This window comes from Ambystoma mexicanum, chromosome 12, assembly GCF_040938575.1.
Source record: "Ambystoma mexicanum isolate Mex_15411 chromosome 12, UKY_AmexF1_1, whole genome shotgun sequence".
NCBI lineage: Eukaryota > Metazoa > Chordata > Amphibia > Caudata > Ambystomatidae > Ambystoma > Ambystoma mexicanum.
The window spans coordinates 847,973,869-847,998,430 of NC_090936.1; the positions used below are offsets into that span (position 1 = coordinate 847,973,869).

The 24,562-nt window shown below is 46.6% G+C and overlaps 1 protein-coding gene across 10 annotated transcripts in view; it reads right to left on the reverse strand.

Moving 5' to 3' along the window:
- The window catches only part of C12H12orf50 (chromosome 12 C12orf50 homolog), an 826,751-nt gene that overhangs the window by 262,423 nt on the left and 539,766 nt on the right, over positions 1–24,562 (reverse strand). For all 10 annotated transcript variants that reach the window (XM_069627751.1, XM_069627750.1, XM_069627746.1 and 7 more), the window contains one exon: positions 6,001–6,093. In XM_069627751.1, coding sequence (XP_069483852.1) covers positions 6,001–6,093 — 93 coding nt within the window. The remainder of the gene's footprint in view (positions 1–6,000; positions 6,094–24,562) is intronic.

Sequence of the window (24,562 nt, forward strand, 5' to 3'; positions counted from 1 at the left end):
GCCCGGCAGACTCGGGACCCACGTCTGGGCATACCCGTCCTACTCGGGGTGATTATACCAAAACAGAAAGTTGATGCTGGAAGGTTTGAATTAATCATAACCACGGGCAAAGCTCTGGGCAACCCTCCAGACCATCGTTTTTCAGCCTGCCAAGCCATTACAGAAGGGGAAAAACCATATGCAAATCAGGCTTGGTCCTACCCCAAAAGGGGCAGTCCAGCCCGAACTGCTAGGTCACTTCCCATCTGCACGAGACCACAAGCATCCCCAGACATGTTTCAGCCTTGTTGGGCATCATCGTGGGTCCCGTGCCTGCTGGGCCTAGAGACCCAAGCTACTCCTCACTGATGAGCCCCAACAAGGGCGAAACATGTTTGGGGATGCTTGTGGTCTCGTGCAGAAGGGATGTGGCCTAGCAGTTTGGGCTGGACTGCCCCTTTTGGGGTGGGGCCAAGCCTGATTTGCATATGGTCTTTCCCTTCTGTAATGGCTTGGCAGGTGAAGAATGGTGGTCTGGAGGGTTGCCCAGAGCATTGCCAGTGGTTAAGATTAATTCTAAACCTTCCAGCCATCACCTCTTTGTTTTTGCTATGTCACCCCGAGTGGGACGGGTATGCCCAGACGTGGGTCCCGTGCCTGCTGGGCCTAGAGACCCAAGCTACTCCTCACTGATGAGCCCCAACAAGGGCGAAACATGTTTGGGGATGCTTGTGGTCTCGTGCAGAAGGGATGTGGCCTAGCAGTTCGGGCTGAACTGCCCCTTTTGGGGTGGGGCCAAGCCTGATTTGCATATGGTCTTTCCCTTCTGTAATGGCTTGGCAGGTGAAGAACGGTGGTCTGGAGGGTTGCCCAGAGCATTGCCAGTGGTTAAGATTAATTCTAAACCTTCCAGCCATCACCTCTTTGCTTTTGCTATGTCACCCCGAGTGGGACGGGTATGCCCAGACGTGGGTCCCGTGCCTGCTGGGCCTAGAGACCCAAGCTACTCCTCACTGATGAGCCCCAACAAGGGCGAAACATGTTTGGGGATGCTTGTGGTCTCGTGCAGAAGGGATGTGGCCTAGCAGTTCGGGCTGGACTGCCCCTTTTGGGGTGGGGTAAAGCCTGATTTGCATATGGTCTTTCCCTTCTGTAATGGCTTGGCAGGTGAAGAACGGTGGTCTGGAGGGTTTCCCAGAGCATTGCCAGTGGTTAAGATTAATTCTAAACCTTCCAGCCATCACTTCTTTGTTTTTGCTATGTCACCCCGAGTGGGACGGGTATGCCCAGACGTGGGTCCCGTGCCTGCTGGGCCTAGAGACCCAAGCTACTCCTCACTGATGAGCCCCAACAAGGGCGAAACATGTTTGGGGATGCTTGTGGTCTCGTGCAGAAGGGATGTGGCCTAGCAGTTCGGGCTGGACTGCCCCTTTTGGGGTGGGGCCAAGCCTGATTTGCATATGGTCTTTCCCTTCTGTAATGGCTTGGCAGGTGAAGAACGGTGGTCTGGAGGGTTGCCCAGAGCATTGCCAGTGGTTAAGATTAATTCTAAACCTTCCAGCCATCACCTCTTTGTTTTTGCCACAGCAAAATGAGCAGCAACAGATAATTAGAAGGAGAAAGCAGGAAAATAATTATTTCTCAAGGAAAAGCACAAAGAACCTGGTGGCTATCCCAGTTGAGTTCTGACTGTTTTCCACAGCTGCTACATTTTTTACTTCTCTGTTGTTTCCAGGAGTAAAGTCTTCAGCCATTTCTAAATGGCTGCATTTAACCCGTCATGAGCTATTGCAACTGGCTAATTCAACAGCAAAAGTGTTGAATGCAATCAAGGAAGAAATGAGGGCTTTGCGCTTGGTGGCCATTCAAAAATGATTTGCTCTGGACCTCTTAAAACCCGTCGAGGAGGTGTCTATACAAAGTTCTGGGTCAAGCTGATGCACAGTAATTCCTGATGGTGATGCCTCCAATTGAACTCTAAGTGCTGCTATACAAGAGATACAGACACTCCAAGGAAATATTACAAGGAAGGTTAACGGAGTGCAAGCAAAAGACTAGCTGGACAGAGTAATTGCATGGGTGCCCACCTGGATTTTTGGATTGTTTCGAGTGACTGTCCCCGTGGTATTGATGATTCTCATCACCTTGTGCATTTTTAAGAACATTTTTAAAGTTTATTTTACCAGAACAAAAAGGACATTTCATGTTACTCCTGAGTGTGGATAAAAGTAATTTTGAAATGAAGAGCAGGAAGAAAATAATGGGGGAAAGTTAGGTAAAGCATCCTGATGGAATGGGTTTTTACACAGGCTGCTGATATCGGGAATTACAAGGAATTCTGGATACAATGCCTGAAAGATGGGACAGGGTGTATATGGGTTGGGAAATGGCTGGGAGGAGACTGGGGGATATGGGTGCATAAAGATGAAGTTGCTGAAAAGGAACTGGAGGCCCAAAAAGATTTAGTTATTAATAAATTAATAAAAGGGGGAATAATGTAATAAAAATGCAATTTCAGCGCGGTATGATGAAACGCATTTATCAGCTCAAATAGCACTGTAAATGGGGACGGGCCCTTTCTGATATGTGTGAAATTAAAGTCTTAATAAAACTAATCCATAAAGGCTGGGGCACAGGTAAGTATAATAATGCATAGTGGTAGAATAAAATGCGGTAAATAGGCCCCAAAAGCTTGCTTCTGCTTTAAATGTGTGCACGCATTTTGTTTGTGTCAAAGGCCGCTGCAGCTGGTAAATTAGTACAGATTCTGCAATCCTAGGCCAGCGTTAAGAGAAGTATGCAATGGTTGTTATTTTGTTAGGTCAACAGTTTATAGCTCCCTGGTTCCGCCAGCGAGGAATGAATATATGACCATTTTATAATTCAAAATCATTTATGAAATGCAATTTTCTAATGGAGCCGGCAAGAATCACAGCAGTTTCAAATCGCCCCATAGAATGTTTTTGTCAGGAGTCTTGAAAGATGATCTGCGGAAGCTGCTGAACCCCGACAGACCCCCAAAGGCATGGAGCCCTCAACCACCTAAATAACGGCTGAGCACACCACACCCCCGGGGGAAAAGGGAAGTGGATAAAATAACAAATCAGAGATTCATTCAGCGCCCTCAGGAGAATCTATAGCCGGAAAGGAAAAGAAGGGTTACAACTATTAGGCACATTTATTTCTTTTCTGTCCTAGCTTATTACTTATAATTTCAGAATAAGTACCTGTTATTCCTCTGCAGACACCCCAGAGGAAGTTTATGCATTCTTCATTCATTGCATGGAAAATGTTTTCACAAATTGCCTGTGCTTCATGCAACCTAGGAACTTCTTTTTCTATAAAACTTTAGAAAGATTTCATGTCTCTATACTGCTACACTTGGAGTGGTTCTACTCCTTTTAAAATGAAAGTCTCAATTTATATGGACCTTACTGCGTGCTCTCTGCCTTCTCAGATGAATGCCCTTATTAGTTCCACTTGACAGAATCTGGTTCTTAGGGTTAACCGCTTTGGAGTCAATTAAAGAGCACTAGTAGCATCCGCTCTTCAAGCTATTCAATCGCTGATCTGTACCGCGCTCCTGTCTCCATGGAAGATTAAAGGGAGTCGCTGCTCAAAAGATGAAGCTGAGGCTCTTTGAAGAGTCCTTTCATGCTTCAGTAGCAAAGCTCCGAATGCCCTGTCGCGCTTTCTTCCATGGCCCAAAGCGGAATTAAATTACATCAAACGCGCCGAACGCGAGGCAGCATTAAACAAATATGTAATGGACTTCCATGGTAGCCTTACAGCAAGGTCTTCACGGTATGAAATTACATCAAACGTGCCAACCGCGAGGCGGCGTTAAACAAATATGAAATGGACTTACATGGAAGTCTTACGGCAAGCTCTTCCTGGTTGCCGGCGCCAACTGCAAACTAAAAAATAATGCGCAAGGAAAATTCTACGTGTCTTGCACACGCGAGAAGGACAACAGCTTTGGCAGATCTCAAGCGCCGACAAGAAAAAAAGGATTTTGTCCTCCTTCCCAATACTATTGAGGATTTTTAATGATAAAACACCTTATTATGCTGGCATCAGCATTTACCCAGACCAGAAATTATATAATTCCAATAAAAACAAAGCAATTATGACATTGTAATGTGCTGTACTGGGTAAAAATTGGCATGTCATTTTTGAAAAACACATCATAAAATTGAGGGAGTGATGTAATATCTGTATTGCCCCATACAATTGTTGTGCCAGTCTAAAAATTGTCATCCCACTTTTGATCCAGAAAAACACACTCATACCATTGTCCACAGCGGATGGCCATCCCACCAAAGCCATGTTAGGTTTTACTTATAGGAGTCTAGGTTTCTATCTAGACTCCGCCCTCACCCTCAAAAAGCAAGTTAGCTCCCTCACTTCCTCAACAGCTTACACGTGCAAGCTAATCCGCGCTGCCAGACCTTTCCTCTCTAGTGCCAGCTGCACTACCCTGGCCAATGTATTAATTATGTCCAGACTAGATTATTGCAACGCCCTGTACTCTGGAGCTAACAAATATGTCACGGACAAACTACAACGACTGCAAAATAATGCCCTAAGGGCAGCACTGAATGTCCCAACCAGAGACCACATCTCTAAATTCAGGAAATAAACCCACTGGCTAAAAATAAAAGACAGAATTCTCCTCAAAACTATCTCCCTAACTTCCAAATGCCTAAACAACTTAGCTCCCTCATACCTAGCAGAAAAAATCCTTAGGAGAACTACAAGCCAACCTACCAGGTCCGCCAATTCATTCATGCTTGAAACCCCACGATTTAAGCAGTCTATGGCTGGAGGAACTACCTTCCCAGTCAAAGCTGCACAATATTGGAATACACTCCCAATTGACCTTAGACGTCCACTACCCATGTCACTTCATGTTAGGACCGTAAGTCTGCCTAGTGATGCTTATTACCCCAGAATTTCCCATGTCACAATTTGGGCCACCCTAGATTGTTCCATGCCACGTGAATTACCCCCAAAACAGTTGCTTGCTTATTCCCTTACCTCCATAAGTGCCATGTCATGCCCATCAACCCTGCAACTACCCGTCTCAGGTCCCATAGCTCAAAGGAATTGCCCATGTCTCAGACATCCTCTGCACACACTGAATACTCGCACACATGCACAAACCCCCCCACACACACACAAAACACACATATGCACTAAAACAATAGCTTACCTCCCCTACAACCCAATCCCTAATTTCAGCTCTTGGCTCCCATCTGATATGCAGAAACAGGAAGCGCGGACAATACCCATCAATTATGTCCCAGAGTACTGCATTCTCCATACAATAGAGACGGGCTGATGGGAGTGAACTTCACAGTCCCAAGCATGTGCAGTGTTTCACATGCTCAGGACTAGGCATCTATAGCACTCCCAGGACCTCATATAAGTGTGATCAAGAAATAATGTGTTGTATGATAGGCCCATGACCCTACAGGTGTCCATGAGTGGCTGGGCAGGGTATGCACCCCAAGCACATTGGATCATATGGGCATGAAAGGGACCTGGAGGTACAGCTTGTGCTGCCCTGCAGGGCATCTTGTTTAGGCAGCCCTGGCAGTTGCTCATTACAGCAGCTATCCGACCTGGCTGATGGAAATGCCCTTACTTCTCCTCTTGGCACTTCCTCAATGGGTAGCGAGACCCTGCCCCTTGAAATTGTGGACAGGCCAGCACAGCACAAGGTGTGATATTCATCCCTAGTAATTATGCAATTGCAGGACGTTGTATGTCTTAAAGAAAAGTATCAAAATTATGAAAAGCACTGTTTAACCAAATAGATATCTTATGATAGGGAAGGTTCACATGATGATGTTATATAGTTGAGGATTGAAAAATATCAAGAAGATTCCCATTTGATAAAAAAAGTGAATAAAATCTAAATAAATGGTGAGTAATATATTCAGGCTCCTGTTAAGCAACAAATCAAAAATATTATGGCATATTTGGTAAAAACAACAATGTAGAAGTGCTTTTTACCGTTATAGGTCTTGTCCATTTTTGACGTTGGTGTTGTAGTTATTATTCTTTTCCTCCATCTTGGAGTAGTGTTAGGCATGGAAGCTGGTTGTTCTGAAACAATATGTAAAAGTAAATTGTGTTGTTTAATAATGATGCACTAAATAAACTGTTGTGCTTTGTGGTGTTTAACACATTTTAATGACTATAGGGCCTAATTATTGAAGGCAATCTGGCAGAAAACCTGCCAAATTACCATCAAATCTGTTCATCATTGTCACCACTCGGTCCCATGGGCTTACCCCGGGATAACAAGTGGCCAAACACCGATTTAAATCTCCCATTTGGAGTCAATTGGACTCAAAGGTATTTTGGTGTAATTCCCAGAAGCAGGAATTCCACTGTCATAATGCTGCTGTTCTTTTTCTTCCTTAAAGTGGTCTTCAAGGTCAAATTCCGATTTCAGGGGTGTGCGTTAGAAATTGCACTAATTTCATTGCTACCAAAACAAGTGTCAGTAACAGAATTGCTGCAACTTCTTCACTGCACCGCCAAACCTGTAGGAGGCCCTATAAAGTAAACTTGTTGACAATTGCTTATATGACATTCTTACCACAGAATTTCAAATGCATGGGTGTATATATTAAGCATCAATGTAAGCATCAATGTAAGGACCAGAAATCAGGGTGGTCCAGCCTAAAAAAACTACTAACTTTGTTAACTACATATTCTTCCTATTTTGTATCTTATACCCTCCACTGGAAAATGTTCTCTGGACTATTGCCATCATTGTTTCCCCAGCGACAATAAGGGCATAGGGCCTCATTACGAGTATGACAGTAAATAGTAAAATTGGCTGTAACTCCCTTACTGTCAACTTTACCACTACGCCAAATTACGAGTGACCCAAAAATCAACAGTAATTACCTCCAGTGTTAAATCCACCAAGAATCAGCAGAAACAGCACCGGGGCTAATTCCTCTGACGGAATCACCACCAAATAACAGAAACCCCTTACCACAAGAAAAAACGGAGGTAATTCCGCCAAAAACACAGCACAATTACCTCCACAAAAAAGGTGGAGGTAAATGCATACAGGTGTCACAAATCAGAGCCCAGGTGCACCTGATCCACTCAGGTGGAGTGTAAAAGGCCCACCCCCAACACACATCCAAGCAACATGCAGCCACAAGCAGACGTGGATTACGGGCACCACAACCTGCTATTCTACATCGACCTACAGCAGCATGCTGGACCACAGCAGGGAAGGAGACGGGTGTAACCCAGGCATAGGAGACCCATGGTGTGGAGGGCACCCATACCACATGTCTGACAATCCCCATGGACACTCACAGACAGCCAATTAGTAACCTTGTACAGAGTGGACCATCCAACCATCACCAACCTGCTTACACTGACACAGGCCCAACCGCAGAGTGCCATTTCCATCAGAACAGCCACCACCCCCTGCTGAAGTTTGTGGAAGTCCTACATTTCTTTGGCATGGGTGCCTTCCAACATACAGTAGGGACACTGCATTGCATGTCCCAGTCCAAATTCTCCAAGGTGCTGGACCAAGTCATTGATGTCCTTATGATGCACACACATCTGCACATCTCCATGCCCATCAGCCAGGCACAGGTGCACGCAGCCAAGCCAAGGTTCTACAGCATTGCCCTTTTCCCCCAACACCATTGCGGCATTGGATTGCACCCATGTGGCGTTGGTACCACTCCAGGCAGCAGAACAGGCATACCGCAACCAGAAACAATATCACTCGATGAATGTGCAGATGACCTGCGATGCTGACCTCAACATCAGTCACTGCTGTGTGCGTTATCCTAGGATCACACATGATTTACTGATTCTGCACAACAGCACCCGCCCTACATACATGGAGAAGCACAGACAACAGCACACCTGGCTCATGGGTAAGTAGCACTCAAACCTGACCGCCAAAAGCACTGACACACACCTGGGGCACGTTAGCAGTAGTAAAGTGAATGAACCACAAGTCCTATGATGCAACAACACTAATGCACAGAATAAGCTAGGCACCCTGACTGACCCACCCCAGGACACAGACTTGAACCATGTGATGACACAGGGCATCCAGGCATACAAGGCAGCACCATGCAATCAGGGCAACGTACAACCCATGTAAGCATTGCCATGTACCCTACATGTTATGTTATGTTATTTTCCATTTATATAGCGCCTTATATACCATTGGTATGGTCTGAAAGCGCTGGTAGGTTGAACGCCCTTGGGAACCGAAGTTCAGATCAGTAGAGAGAGTAGAGAGAGTCAAAGGTGCATGTGTGCACCGGGTATGTGTGCAGCTCGTGCGATATCCGTGTAGAAGCTGCTTCTTAGCGGTAGGTGTGGTGGTTGAGAGGTCAGGAGAATGTGTTCGTTCAGGCAGGTTTTATCCAGAACGGCTGCGGCTGCGTTAGGCCTGAGGAGAACGCCTGGCTGGGGGGGTGTGAGACCAGCAGTGTCAACTTAGAATGATGTGGAGTGAGCAGCGGATGCTGGTATGAGAACAGATATACCGAATGGTGTCATAGTATCTCTGTGTTCTAGTTGAGTGGTGATGTAAAGGAGAGAGTAAGCATAGTGGTGTGATATGATGAGTTATATGCTCTTTCAAACGTTCTTTGCATTCTAAACCATACTATATACGTCACGCAATTTTATGCGTTCCAGTCCGTCCCGTGGACACCAATCCATTCGATGCACTCCAGACTGGTTCAATACACTCTGGTTCGCCCTGCGCAGTCTAGTCTGCTCCGCGCATGCGCTCTTGTCCGCCACACGACTGTCCACTTGTCCGCACCACGCATGCCCTCTTGTCTGCCTCATGCATGCACTCCTGACTGCTTCATGCTCTACGCATTCAGTAGCTCAACGTACTCATCCATTCTACGCACTCATCAGTACTGGGTGCGTCCGTGCTCATTCGTTCTATGTACTCGTCGGCTCTACGCGATGCATCAGTTCACTCTGGGCACTCGATCGCTCCAGGCACTCGTTCGCTCCAGGTACTCATCCGCTTTATGCTCTCACGCGTGCTATGCGTTTACCTGTTTTACGCACTTACCCCCTCTACGCACTCATCCCTCTACGCACTCACCCCTCTATGCATGCACCCCCTCTACGCACTAACCCCTCTACTGCCACACCATAGTTGACCAGTGCATTGCCAATGTCACAGCAGTCACAGACACCACATGACTGCTCACTCCCACAACGTGTATAACTGTAAAGGAGCCATGTAGCCCATGTCCCAACAACCCGATGCACACAAGGTGCACTGTGCCCATCCACTGAGTCATGCATACAGGGGTATACACATCAGGACCATTAACTTGCTCCCAGGCCCACACACTTCCATGTCTCACACAGTCCAATCATGTTTTGCAGGTGATGCTGGATACCCGCAGTTGCCATGGCTAATGATCCCCGTGAGAAGCCCTGCAACACCACACGAGATGGCCTATAATGAGGTGCAGAGGAGAACAAGATCATGTATCAAACTACATTTGGCCTTCTGAAATCCAGGTTCAGGTGCCTACATCACATAGGCGGTGCACTGATGTACAGCCCTGAAAAAGTAGGGGACAACACAGCAGAGTCCCGCTGCACAAAATGTGCATACACGGGAATGTTAAAATGCTCGCAGATGAGGACAATGACCCCCCCCAACTATGATGAGGAAGAGGCTGGAAGAGGGAGAGGGAACAGGGCACCACAGACCATACGTGGGGAAGTAAGGGAAGGTTGGAGGGTCCACCAGGAGCTCATGAACATTTTTGCAATGAATGCATATGTATAAATTGCATTTAATGAAAACCGTCAAACTGATTAAGATTGAAGTGTGTTTATTACTGGCAACAAGGTAACCCCATCCCCAACACCAACTCCCATGCTTCACCCCCATCCCCAACTTCCACCCCCAAACCCATCCCCAACACCAAGTACTACTCCCATTAGCGCTTGCACTTATCCCCCTTGTCCCTAGCCCTAGCATCATCTGAAGCATGCCGTTGTGAGTGCCTGGACGGGGTGCTCATCAATGACCCCTCAGTAGAGGTAGCGGACTGTGAGCTCCCCTGCACGCTCCCAAGTAGGTAGTCCATGCTGAGATGTATGGCTCTGGCCATGGTCTCGTGATGAGGACATTTGTTCAGCCAGCTCCCGCACCTTCTGGCTTGGGACGCACAGGCTTGCATTGCATGTCACTGTGCTCCTGCAGAGACAGTTGATTGACCTCAGCAACTGTCTAGAAGTTCCCTGGATGCAGTCATGCATGGCCTCAGCATGCCCTCTTTGTTCCGGTGAAATGGTGCGCAATTCCACCTACCTCTCTTCTATCCAGTCCAGGCAGTCCCAGATGGCCTGGAGTGTGTGGACAGGCACTGGCCGTGGTGATTGACCTTTGTCATGGTCCTCACGCTGGCCATGATGGCGGCATTCCTGGCCTGCTCATCAGATTAGTCCTCTGCATAGCACAGGGCACGGCAGGAATCATGCTGGGATGGTGCTGTGTGCAGTGGGGAGAGGCTGCGCAGGGGGGAGGACTCAGGAGAAAAATGGTAGACAGGGGAATGTAGGTTGCTGGATGCCGGGGAGGCACCCTCATACTGCTCGACAACCATGCCTGCAGTGGCCTTCTCTAATTGCAGGTTGTCATCCCCACTCTGACCCACCTGTGCATCCGCAGTTGGACCCGATGTGCTCTTGTCCTGGCTTGTTTCTGGTGGCACAGATTGCACACTTGAAGTCTGTGGTGGCCCCATGGGTATGTCCATCTGGAAGGCTGGAGTGTCTGTAGGTAACCTGATGGCCTGGTGCTTCTTTTTGGGTGGCACACTCCCACTCCCTGAGCTGCCTTGGCCTGGCTTCTTGCTGGCAGTGGTTGATGCTGGTGTCTTGGAGGGGCCAGCCTGCTCAGCCCTTTCCTGGGTGTCTTGCATTCCTGTTGTGACAAATTGACATGTGCGTTACCACATCGGTGCTGAAGTTCTTAGCAAATCAACATTCACTGTCACTTGTACTATGTCGTGACTGTGTGTTAGGCCTCGTGGTGGGGTGGGCATCATATGTCAGACACTGTGTACACGGCACACATTGTGTCTGGAGGGCCAGGTGTGGGTTGGCCAGCTTAATTCGGTGATGAATCCCTGGGATGTGTTGGGCTGCAGGTTGTCCTTTCAAGTGGTGCGCCAGGACTGTTGGTGGCAGGTATCCAGTGGTGCAGTCACGTGGGTGCAGTGCATTTGGTTGTGTGTGAGTCAGGTGGCCATGTTGTCAGATGTGTACTCCCCAAATGTGTATGTACATAGGGCATTGTAGTTTAGGGGCCAGTTGCTGCAACGCAACTTTCCACAGTTGTACATCCATGGGCAAGGACAAGTTGCATGGTTGCATGGTGGCTGTGTAAACTGTGCATGGGTGTCATGTCAGGGGGGTCCAGTGGCCACCGGCTACCGGCATTGTGGCCTGATGCCTCACATGGGTGGTGATTCCTTGCTGGGGTCCACGTTGCTTGCATGACAGTGTGGGTGTTAATGGATGCCTGCAGTGTTGTCCATTTATAGGTGAATATGTGACTGTGGAACTCACCAGATTCAGCTTGGCTGCTGGATCCTAGCTCTGCTGTGCCCACGCCCTTGATCCTGACCATGTGCAGGATCCAACAGACCATGTCCTCCCACGATGTCAGTTGCAAGGGTTCCACTAACCCACCCCCAGTGGCAGCTGTCTCCCGGCAGTGGATGGAGATGAGGCTCCTGGCCTTGAGGTAATTCCAACTCTTCTTCATGTCCTCAACCTCATGTCGGACATGCCCTACGGCCACCACCTTGTTCCTGATTTCTATCCATATATTGTTTTTTCGCTGTTGGCTGGTCTTCCTGAGTGATGCCCCATACAGCTCCTCAGAGTGGGCAACCATTTCCTCTGAAACACTGTGAACTCCTGCTCTGTGAAGTTGGGCTGCTGCTGCATCATATTGGGCACCCTGCCTTTTGCTCTTTTCTGAGGACCTGTTTGGCCTTATCTGGGTGTCTGGATGGCACTCCTATCTCAAAATATTCAATGGATTGTGATTTCCAAAATGGCCGCTGTGGTGCTTCTGTATATAGCGATGACGAATTTCCATTGGCGGAATTTCCGCTAGTGGAAATGATAATGGTAATTCTGCCATTTTTGGGCAGAATTTTGTTTTACCACAGGTTGTTCGGCGGTAACTCTGTGCAGAATTACTGTTACCGCCATTGGTGTGTGCGCACACCCGCCAGGTTGTAATTTGCGGAAATTCCGCTGCTACACACGGCAGTAAGCTGATTCCGCCATGGCAGAGTTACCACCTGAATATCTCTAAACTCGTAATGAGGCACATAGACTTTGCATATTTATTCTGATAATAAATGATTGTTCTGCAAAAGTATGGGCAGGCATATGTGCCATAAATTAAACATATGAAACCGTATTGACTTTCAAAGACATTTCTAGCTGGACCAATAAAACACCTAGGAATAGTTTACACAGGAGCCTCAAAGGGAGTCTGGCTTTGAAGCGGCATCAGCCCGGATCTCTTTTGATTGCAAAATTCCACAATACCTCTCTCTCAAAACCTTTGTGCAGAAATGATGACCTCTGAGTGATGCATAGGGATACAAAGGGATGTAGGCAAAAGCTATGGAGAGCAAACAGTTTTCCTAAGAAACATATCTAAATATGGCCCTTGAAGAAGGACATCTTGAAGAGTAGACTTGTAGCTGCAGTCAAAGGGAATTTTGCCCTTTTCACGAATGGTGTGCAGTGTTTTGTGGAAAAATGCATGGGGTTTATGCTCACAAAACTCTCAGTCCAGAGGCTTACTGGCAGGCCTTCTGTGAGACCCTGTGCAGGAATGAGGCCAGAGGAGCACTTTTCTCCTATCCCTAAATCAGCACTTCACTCTGGATTCGTCTTAATTCTAGTCTCTTTTTGGAACAGAACACTTTGGGAATTTACTCACCCGCTCCAGGACTGTGTTGCTATTCCAAGTAGGATGTAAAATCTATGTATTTTTATTAAAGTTGTTTTTTTTTTCATAATATCAGCTAAACAAATGTTCAGCTATTATCAATGACATGCAAAGATATACTGACGGCTAGTAGAAGCAATCTCAAGGTAAGATGAAGTTCCCCACTGTGGGCAACCTTGTCATAAGTTATTCTGGTGAATGCAATGAACCATTTGACAACCCTTTCCAGATAAAAGATAGAGAGTGATCTTCTTGAGATTAAGGTTGAACAAACTGTAAACTTTAGAAGTTACATGCCAACTTCGGGGCATCCCGAGAGAACTTCGAAGATGCTGTTTTTGTAAGAGAGATGGGGCACTTGAAACTTGGAAGCATTTGTTTATGTACTGTAAAGAAACCAGAGTTTACTGTGTACATTTATTAGGGATTTTAGGTACTGTACATTTCCTTGTATTGCATATGTCCTTTTAGATGAACATTTACATTTCTATTTTTGATAATGTTTTGAAGGGATCATATGAAATTATGAGTATAGCGGTTTATTGTAAACCATACATACTTAATAATAAATGACTAAATAATTCAATAAACAAACCACTCACTCTGGATTGGCCTTAATGTTAGTCTCTATTTGGAACAGAATACTTTGGAAATGTGTCCACACACTCCAAGACTGTGATGTCATTCCAGGCTCTGTCCCTTCAAATGTGAGCTAAGTAGGATGTGAAATCTATGTATTTTATTAGAGATGTCTTTTTATGCTATCAACTAAACTCATATTTAGCTATTATCAATGACATGCAAAGATATACTCACGGCTCGGAGAAGCAATCTCAAGGTAAGGTAAAGTTCTCCACTGTGGGCAACCTTATCATAAGGTATTCTGGTGTATGCAATAAACCATTAGACAGCCCTTAGGACATATATAAGTTGGGGGACGGGGTATTTGTGTAATGCCCATGTCACAGGGACAGCAATCAAAATATATATTTTTTGTATGCTGCAGTCTAGGCTCACAGCGGACATGGGCAGTGAAAGGTTTAATCATATGTAACATTCTGTTAGTGGTTTTGACTATACGAGGGCTTGTGGAAAGACAACATAATCCCAGGTCGCCCTTGCTCATTCAGAACTTTAAAGACAACATCTTCTCTGTCATCTCTTCTCTTCTTAGGCTGACCACTCCTTTGCCTCTGGCTCTTTCCCACAACCCCTCAAGCACTCTCTTGTGCACCCTCTTCTAAAAAATCTGTCTGCAGACCCTTCATGCCCAGCCAACTATCGCCCTATCTCTATCACCCCTTTCTTGGGCAAATTCATGGAGAAGTTGGTCATCCCGCAACTGACCCACCACACTGAATTGGCTGGCTGTTTCCAAGACCACCAGTCTGGCTTCAGAGCATCCAGAGGCACAGAAACTGCTCTGCTGAACAACCGTGAATACTTTCTCTCAAACCTTGGCTCTAACTCTCCCTCTGTTCTGATCCTCCTCCATCTCTCTTCGGCCTTCAACATGGTCAATCATGCTATCCTCATAAATCGTCTCTGTGATACCTGAAAGTGAGAGGCCCCCAAGGCTTGCTGGTAAATAGCCCAACAGAGTCAATAAAGGTACATCCCAGGAGGGAATATGACCAAGACCAAGTGAGAGTACGGTTAAAGGCTGTTTATCTAACGTTAGGGCAAACAGAATCTACTCTGCTCATGCCGAGAGCGTGCTGCAGAAAACATGTTACAATTCATTTTTATACAAATGTTAGGTCATCAGCAAGGGGAAGGCCTAAGGGGCACATGGTTGATCGGGATTGGTCACTAAGAGGAAGCACCTATGGTTGCTATATGGTCGGTGATGGCTGATTGGTCCACGGGCACATGATGAGATGATGTGATACATGGGGTCAAACGTTCAGCTGGGCTCATCAGTACGACATCCGATGGATTGATACATTGATATTCTACCTCTGTAACATTTGCCCTTGTGGCCACACATTCTCATCCATTCATACGTTTGACCGGTTCATCCGGCGGCAAGGCCAACAGTTTGCACGTGTAAAAACAAGGCATGCTTATTCATAACTGAACATCAATTATATGTTTCTATCAAGGATATCACTCTCTTCTTCAAGCATATTCGAATATTGAGTTGGGGTGGGGGTTGTAGGGTCGATGAATGTTCGGGGGGATTCATTCAATATTGAAAAGGGGAAGTTTGGGGTATATGGTTGCTGTGACTGGATTACAAAAAATACATTTCATCTTAGACATGCACTTCCTTAGAGGGGCTTCGGTGACTAGGTGTCCAAACAACAGAACTCTTTATGAGGACAGGGCGAAAAGAGATGGGCTTAGGCCCCCCTTTCATGGCTATTGGTCGCACACCACGTAATGATTGGAGGCCTTTATATTTACACATAACGGGTTACGTCTCATATATATTTGGCTGGTTTATTATTTGAGTGAAATACACTTATGACATCTTCTAACTCCATACAATTTGGGCAATGTCGTAACACTATAACAGGTGATGGTAAGAGAGAATTTTCTGACAAATAATCACACAACAAGGGCAGTCGAGAGCGACTAAGGTTCATATGAGGTTTTCTAAAGGCATGCATACAATTACATTCTGCATTATCAACAGTGAGGTAGCATTGTGTGAGCTTGCACAGATCTAAGGTTTGTTACTTGTTATGAAATTACAATTAGTCGTGTACATATTTCAACATTATAAGTCAACATTTATTCTACCTTCAATATAACAGGTTAGCATAGGAACTTTCAGTGGCACACGTATATGTATTTACATTGTTTACTCAGTTTTTTTTAAGGTATCAGCAGGTTCATATGAACTCCACACACAATGAGAAGGCTTCCTTTCGCTCATGTAGGTCAGACGGGAAAATACGTTCACTGATTTAAGGGTCTCTTTTGGTTGTCGATTTTGCTCTGGGGTACACAGGGATTAGGTTTTTATGGCCAGGGTCTGTGGGGTGCAGGGCAGGTTTGCATAGACAGATAGCCCTGGCTCTCACCTTCTCCCCCCTGGGCTGCATCTGAATCACTAGAGGCAGATGGACAGCAAGTGATACAGTGTGGATTTTGTTGCATTCCTGCTGCCAGCCTTCTCATGGGAACCAGGCAGTTATGTGGATGGCGGAGAGGAGGTGGTGGGAGGAAAGCCACGCTGGCTGTGCACTTGACAGATATGGCTGCAGACTGGGGTGAAATCTGAATGGCCTTTTGCTATTTGCAAATGGAGTCTGCATATTACAAAATGGAGTCCTGCTTTTGCTGTACAAGGGTATGCACGGGAATATGGCAGCACCCATGGATGTACTTGTACGAAAGGGGTGATGGTTCCCATAGGTGTTCCCCATGAGTGCCGCAGGACCTGGACCTGAAGCAGCCATGACTGGGCCCACTCGGGAAGTATGGGAATAAGGGGGGGGGGGGTCCTAAGTGTCCCCTCCTTCCACTCATTACCCCCCTTTCGTTACTTAAGTAACGAATAATGTAACTGCCCCAACCTTTTATGTTCTTCCTCCTCCGCCACTGCCTCGTCCCATGCTGGGGTCCCCTTAATTGGCATCCATGCCCTGCATACCGCTCTAAGGCTGTGTCCCCTCCTAGCATATTCATCGGGGGTGCAACTCATATATATACACCCCCTGTCACCTTCTAAGTCCACCCATACTTCCTTGTACCAACACAATTTGTGGGGTTCTTTTACAGTTGTGTGGTATAAGCTATCAACTATATGCCCTGTATTATATATTGCAGTCATTCTGTATTTGGGGCCTGTACTTCCGCCTCATGTTTTATCTATGCCACACCATTTGCACGTCCCATTGTCACCATCATTAGCGTGCCATTTGGTACTGCATTTGTGCAGCATCGAAGTCCCAGTTGGCGCACACAGAAAATCAGGAGTAAAAAGACGATGAGGGGTATGAGGAGTTTAACAGTCATTCCAAGCCAGGAGGGTACCCACGAGAACAGATTGTCAAACCAGGTGCTGGCCCGTGCCCCTCCTTCATCCTTCATTCGCTCGCCAAGGTTGTGTACCGCGGCTATCTTGTGTGAGAGTGAGCCATTCTCCGCGTCTGCAGAAGGTACAAATGTGCAGCATGTGCTCCCGATTTTTCGGCAAACACCTCCATCGATTGCTGTCAATAAATCCAATATATATCGGTTCTGCATCGTCATCAATCGCAATGCTCGAAGTTCTACCTTGATGACGTTGAACCTTTCTTCAGTGTCGTTGGCCAATTGAATGAGCTTCCATCTGGTGATTTGCAGCCATTTGGCATTTGCTCTTGCCTGGATGCTCGGAAAGAGGCATGCAAAAAATGTCTCTACTGAGCTGAATAGTCTATATTTATGGGCCAGCAGTTCAGATGACTTGGTGGAGATATAGTTGGACGACCTTCTCCTGTATGTGCCTTGCACTCCTTCCTCATTTAAGGCATCTGCTGGCGCTGTCTCGAGTGGTGCTGGGGAAGGTGCATCTTTGTTCGCTGCAAGTTTGCGTTTCCCGTTAATGTGGCTCTCTGGAATTACCATTCGTGCGGAGTGCAGTGTTGCCAGAGAGCATGTTCCCTTCCATGACTGCGGAAGATGCAGGTAGGCCATCTTGCCGCAAACCCAGTAAGTGTCCATTGCTGCAGTTTTCGTTTCTTCCCATGTCTCTCTTTCCTTCTCCATGGAAGCATAGTTCATAAGAAATGTTTTTCTGTAACTTGAAGGGCTTCTCGATGGTGGTGACCCATGTGAGTTTGCTTATGTGTTCAGTCCATATGGGAGCGCATGTTCTCTGTACCCATGAGAGTTTATCTTCAGCGAAGCCTAGGAGTGCTTCTGCTTTACACAGGATCTCTTCCTTCTGCCACTCATTGTCAGCATGCAACGTACCCTTTATTGCCAAAAAAGGTTCCTTCACGCAAATTCCTCCTTGCGGCTGGGAGTAGCATGTGTGTTCATTCTGTAATAATTCAAAAGAGACTGTGTGTGCTTGAAACGTATTTTTGATTCGGCACAGCGTAAGATGTACAAGACATTGGGCCTCTGCAACTGGTATTTCTTGTGGCAATAACACCTTGAGGGTGCCTGAGGCGTGAGGTATGAAGGAGCAGACATAGCTGCTCTCATTAGTTGTTTGTTGGGCCGTGTGGCTCCTATCGGCATACCATTTATTTGTTTGATGGGGGTGCTGAGGGTTGTCAACTGTATCTAAGCCAAACTTGTATTCTTCTTCCCAATCATCTATCTCTGCTTCCCTCTGTTTCCTTTTTAACCCGTCTCCTTCAGCTCTCACCCCTGTTCCTTTACTACAACAACATGAAAGTTGTCATTAGTATTTGATATCGTTCTGTCTTCATTACCCCCTCCTCCAATAGTTGGGCCAGGGTGTCTGTTCATTTCTTGTATTGCCACACAAGGGTGGATATGGATGGTTCTGCACCCATGTGAGTTCTGAGGGCGTTTTATCGTTCATTGTATATACGCTAAAATGGGCATCATCCACCTTTTGGGGCGATGTTGTGGCCTGCGTTGTTGTGTTGTGCGTTACATTTAAATTAACAGTATCGTTCTGTTCCTTTTCTGGAGTCCAATGACCCCATATTAACCTTGCCCCATCCCAAATCAGGTGGGTCCCTTCCTTTATTGTCTCCCTGCCCGTGCCCCCCTGGCCAGCATCAATTGAAATATACACTATGATCCAATACAAAAACAGACCAAATAATACTGAAAAGAACACTACTGCACACAAAAACAATACACATTCATACGAATAGCTAGGATACACATCTCTCCTCCGTCTACCCCTATCTACACTACTACTATTTGCCATTGGAGGCTCGTCCATGCCCAGTGATATTCCTAATAAATGAGACACAAGCACTTGTTAATCATGCATAGCATTGTATACGTTATTCACAACCATAAGTTGTTCACTTTGACTCTCTTCTCTAGTGACATTACTTCACATATAACTTTTTTCGTTATTATAATTACATTTTATAGATCCATTGTCCATACCATGTCCTTCCGTCTCTCTTCCCCACTCGTACGTCTGGGGAGGTGAAAGGGAGGGAGGTGCATGGGGATACTTGTGCCATCTTATTACTAAAGGAGAAAAAGTGTTATTTATACATCGTTATTGTATACCATAATTAAGGCCACAAGATGTCCGATGAGGCCATTTTCATTAACCTTTTCTCGTTGTTTCATCATCAAAAATTGTTACCACATTTACACAAATATTTACATATCTTATCCCTGAGGTTCCTGTAATATTCAATGTGATACCAGTTTCTTACCCCATCCCAAGTATTATGTTTGAGTGCTCCCCTCTCCTACACTTGGGCGTCCTGATCGTTTATGTTTCCACGGGCCCTGCGTACATCTGTCAAATGCACCCAGTATCGCAGACCCTCTACTTTAACAGCTGTGGGTGTACAAAAGATCACTTTATATGGGCCATGGAACCTTGGCCCGTTCCATCTCCTCACAAAACCTCTGACGTATACCATGTCACCTGTCATCAGCTGGCAGTCTGTGTTTTCTGCGGTGGGGGTTGCTGTGTCTGTTGGCGTATCTTGTGTGAAGGTGGGTGCTATTTGTTTTGCTATTGCGCATGCTGCTTTTGTCAAGTTTTTGAGGTATTCATGGAATTCTTCACCTATAGCAGTGGTGCTCTGATGGGCGTTTGACTGTCTGCGCAGGGGTGAGTGGGCTGTATGCATTCTCCTACCGGTCACAATTTAATGCAGTGACAGGTGGTGGTCCTTGCTGGGTTGATTCCTCATTTCAAAAAGCGCTAGGGGGAAGCAATACACCCAGTTCTTCTTGAATGTGTGGCACAGTTTAGACAGTCTACCCTTGAGCAATCTGTTCATTTTTTCTACAACGCCATTCGATTGCGAATGATAAATCATGCAGAGCGTGTGTATTATGCGCAACATTGCGGTAATATGTTTGAACATGTCATTTACAAAGTGCCTTCCGTTGTCGGAATGTATGACATCACAAATGCCCCAGCGAGGAAACACCTCTCTCACTAGGAACCTAGCTGCACATCGTGCGTCGGGGTGGGCACAGGGTTCCGCCTCCACCTACCGGGAGAATAGGCACACAACAACGATCAAGTATCTGGCCCCATTAAATCACTCCCCATGTCGGCATAATCTATATGCAGCTCTCTAAAGGGCCCTTCAGGCTTTGGTAATGTTCCTCTGAGCGTCCATATTGTCATACCAGAATTGTATGTTTGACAGGTAATACATTCTACTATTAGCTTTGTGACATGTTCCTATAGTTCAGGGGCGAACCAATTTTCCTGGATGTCTGTAATTATGTGCTGTTTTGCGTTGTGGTCTGGAAAATGCAACTGCTTAAATGCTACTTCTAGCAATTTTGTTGGCATCACTACTTTGCCTGTGATGTTTTGTCTCCATAGTAAATCAGTGGTGGACTGACTGCACCCCCTCTTTACCCACATCTCCTTTTCCTCGCCAGATGCATCATGTTGGAGCTCAATTATTTGCGAAATTGGCAATGAGTTAAAGCTCTCGGGCTGTGTCTCTTCTACTGCCTTTTGCAATATGTACTCACCTGCCGGGCTCTTGGGTAGGTAGGAGGCTTATTTGGCAGCAGCGTCCGCTGCCGCATTCCATAATGAGATGACGTCATCACCTCGAGTATGGGCCTGACATTTCACGACCGCGATGAGTGTGGGTTCCTTCAGGGCATCGCTCAAGTCTCCCAATAATGCTGCATGTTGTACTGGGGACCCATCAGTTCTCCGGAATCCTCTTCTCCACCGTGCTTGTCCCCTGTGTACCGTGGTTGCCATGTATGCGGAGTCTGTGTAAATGGTGACCATATATCCTTTTGCTGCGTGGAGTGCTTCTATTAGTGCTACTAGTTCTGCTGCTTGGTCTGGAAAATGTGGGGGCAACCGTTTTTGCACTATTACTTCAAACTCCCCATCTTCTACCCACACTACTGCTGCTCCTACGTGCATTTCTCCTGTTTCACAATCTATGGAGGCAGACCCGTCCAAGAAGTCAACTTCTCCTTCTGACAATGCAGTTTGATGTGCTTTTTGTGTGTCTTCGTCATTCCCTGTGTATGTGGCGCAATCATGCTGTTGCATGCCTTCTACCGTGCATGCCTCTGTAATGAATGTGGCTGGGTTTACACTCTTACACCGCACTATGTGAATATTGGCGCTGGAAATTATTAGTTCATATGCTGTGGCCCTTTGGGTGGTCAACGTACTCTATGATCTCTCGAGTATGGCAAACAGGGAGTGTTCTATGTACAGCGTGATGGAGCATCCCATCACGATGGTAGAGCTCTTTTCTATTGCGAACGCGGCAGCTGTGAGAGCCTGTTCGCATGCAAAGTGTCCTTGCATTACTGCATCAAGTGTTACACTGTAGAATGCCAAAGGTTTGTGGCCCAGGGATGTCTTTTGTGTCAGCACGGCTGTCATGAGTGTGCTGTTGCAGTGCGAAAAAAGATAAAATTCCTGCTCATAGTTTGGGATCGTGAGAACCGGTGCAGTAGATATCAGCTCCTTGAGTGTGTCAAAAGCCGTGTGCATTTCTTGTGTCCATTGCAACTTAGTGTTCTTCCTCTGTGCTTCTTTGAGTGCCTGTAGCAGGGTCCGTGTGTATGATGCGTACTCTAGTATCCATGCACGGCAGTAATTACACATGCCGAGGAACTTCTGCATTTCCTTTACCACACTAGGCTCTTTTACTGCTTTTATTGCTGCTGCTCTGTCTGGGAGGATTCTTTTACCGTCTTTGGAAATCAGTTGCCCTAGATACAGTACTTTTGTTAGACAATATTGCAGCTTCTGCCTGTCTACCTTGTACCCCTTCTGAGCACGATGTGTCAGTAGGATGATTGAATCTTCTCTGCATTCATTCTCATTTTTCCCGCAGACCAACAGATTGTCTACGTACTGAATTATGGGGCTTGCTGTGTGTATGTTCCCGAGGTCTTTGTGCAGTATTCTATTAAAAATGCTAGGGCTCTCGCAATATCCTTGAGGCAGCCTGCAATGTTCATTACCTTTTTCCCCCTAACGTGAATGCTGTCAAGTACCAAGAACCTCGATAGAGTGGAATTGAAAAGAACGCATTCTTCAGGTCCACCACAGAGAAGTCGGTGGCTTCTGTCGGAATGCTGCATAGTATTGAGGCAGGATTTGGAACAAGAGGGAACTCTTTTTGTACTACGTCATTGAGGGGGCATAAATCATCCTCCATGCTCCTCCCTTTGCTTTTTTAATCAGGTAAATGTAGGTGTTACAAGGTGAGCTTGAAGGAACTATTATGCCCTGTACTATTAGTGCATAAATTGTATCTTTTATCCCCTCATCAGCTTTCCTGGATATAGGGTATTGTTTCACCCGGGGTAGAATAGCCCCAGGTTTGAGTTTAACCTTCACTATTGTCACTTCATGTAGCAGGCCTACATCATGTGGGCCTGTGGTCCACAGTTGTTGCGGCACTACGGACATGTCTTCTTCAAAGTAAGCTGGTGGGGCTTTGATCATTGCTACAAGGGGCAACTGTACCTCTCTTCTTTGAATCATGACGTCACAAGGGATTGCAATTTCCATTACTATTTCCCCGGCGTCTTCTGTGTCACCAAAAAGTTCTTCATCAGTTAAATCTTGCAGGTCGATGTGATTAGTGTCGATGCACAGAACTGTTCTCCACTGGCATCCCTGCATGTCCATTGCTATCACTGCTATCCTCTGTGCTGATACCTGCACGGCGTGTATGTCTAGGGACACGATGGATCCTGGCACTATTTCTGGGTCTGCTACTGGGCGAAAGATGAACTCCGAAGGCACTCTCCATTTGTTATTCTTCAATTCCGGCACTACTCGTGTTAGTATTCTCAGCCCTTGTATGAACATGTCAGGATTCATTGCTATGCCTCGTGTCTGCGGGAATTATGCCTGTGTGTGTATCACTAACATTGCACAAATTGTACATATGCCTGGCGTGGAGCACACTATCTCTCTCTCTGTAAATGAGATGGACGTATTGAGTTTGCTGAGAAGGTCCCTTCCCAGCAGGTTGATGGGTGATTCCTCGTAATACAGCAGGGGGGCACGTACAGTTTCCCCCCACCGTTCTGTCTAGCTCTTCTGTGTATGGACCCTTGATCACCGCCCAGAGAACCCCTGCACTTCCAAAGTCTGATTAGAAAGCGGGAATCTGTCTTCCTTGAGGCATGATTTTTCCGCTCCTGAATCTACCATGAAAAAATATTGTTTGTTTCCTATCGCTGCCCCTACTGTCTGGTTCCTCTGCTGCATCGCGGGTTATCGATAGTACTGGACACGCAAGTGCTCTCTGTGGGCTGTTCTATGCTGAGTGCCACAGGAGTTTATCTACGTCAAAAACATTCCCTGTTACCACTGCAGTTTCCCTGCATGATGCCGCTGGGGCTCCGTTGGCAGTAGTGGCATAAGTCTGGTTACGCACGTGGGTGACATGATTATGACACTGGGGGTGTGAGGACGTGTCCTGAGGGGGCATGGGATGCTCGTTCATGTACCAAGGGCCGGGTTGGCTATCTCTCCTACCGCCGCCCATCGGCGGCCCGTAAGGGCTTCCTGGGTGCGGATGTCCATTTGTGTATGAATTGTTTGGCCTGCTTTGACATTCTCGCATAAAATGACCCCACCTCCCGCACGGCCAACATTGTCCTTGCATTCACCCTCGTGGCCCTCCATACCCTGCATCTCCTCTTCTCAACCCCGTAAATATTCCTCTGTTGCCTCGCCCCCCTCTCGATGGCCACTGCTGGCCCTCATATGGTTTTCTCCTGCCCACTGCTCCTGACCGGACCTGTCCAATTGGCCACCATCTGCATTGGTATTCCCATCTGTCTGTCTTCTTCTTCCCGGGCATTTCCTGCCGTGCTGGAAGCTACCACTGCACTGACCTTCAGCAACTTGCTCTGTACTAATTTAGCTTTGTCTGCCAACCGCCGCTGCGCTATCTCCTTCTTCTCTTTGATCCTCTTTCAGTGGTGCACTATGATACTTTGGATTTCAGGCCACCCCATGGCTTCTATCCCAGCTATTTTATCAAGGGCCTTCTGCACTTCTTTTGGGAGCCCCCTTTTTATAATGAAGTAAAACAGAGACATTGATTGGTCCCAGGCCGTATCCGTTTCTGCTCTCCACATGTCCTGCACCCGGAGAATGAAAGACATCGCATCTTCTTCATCGTTCATGGAACATTGCATCACTCACTGCAAATCGGGAGTGTCTGGCAATGTTTGCCTCAGCGCATCCCACACGTGCACTCGTACTGTGTTGAACGAAGCCCCATCCTGGCGGTCACAATCTAATGTTATTCCTGGGAACCCCGCCTTTTCCCAGACCCTGTTAGCCTGATCTCCCACTGCAGACACAAGCAAGCTTTTAACATCCCCTACTGCCAAGGGCACTCCTGTCGTGTGTGTTTTGAACGCATATATCCACTTGAGGCGCCTCCGGAGAGTGGG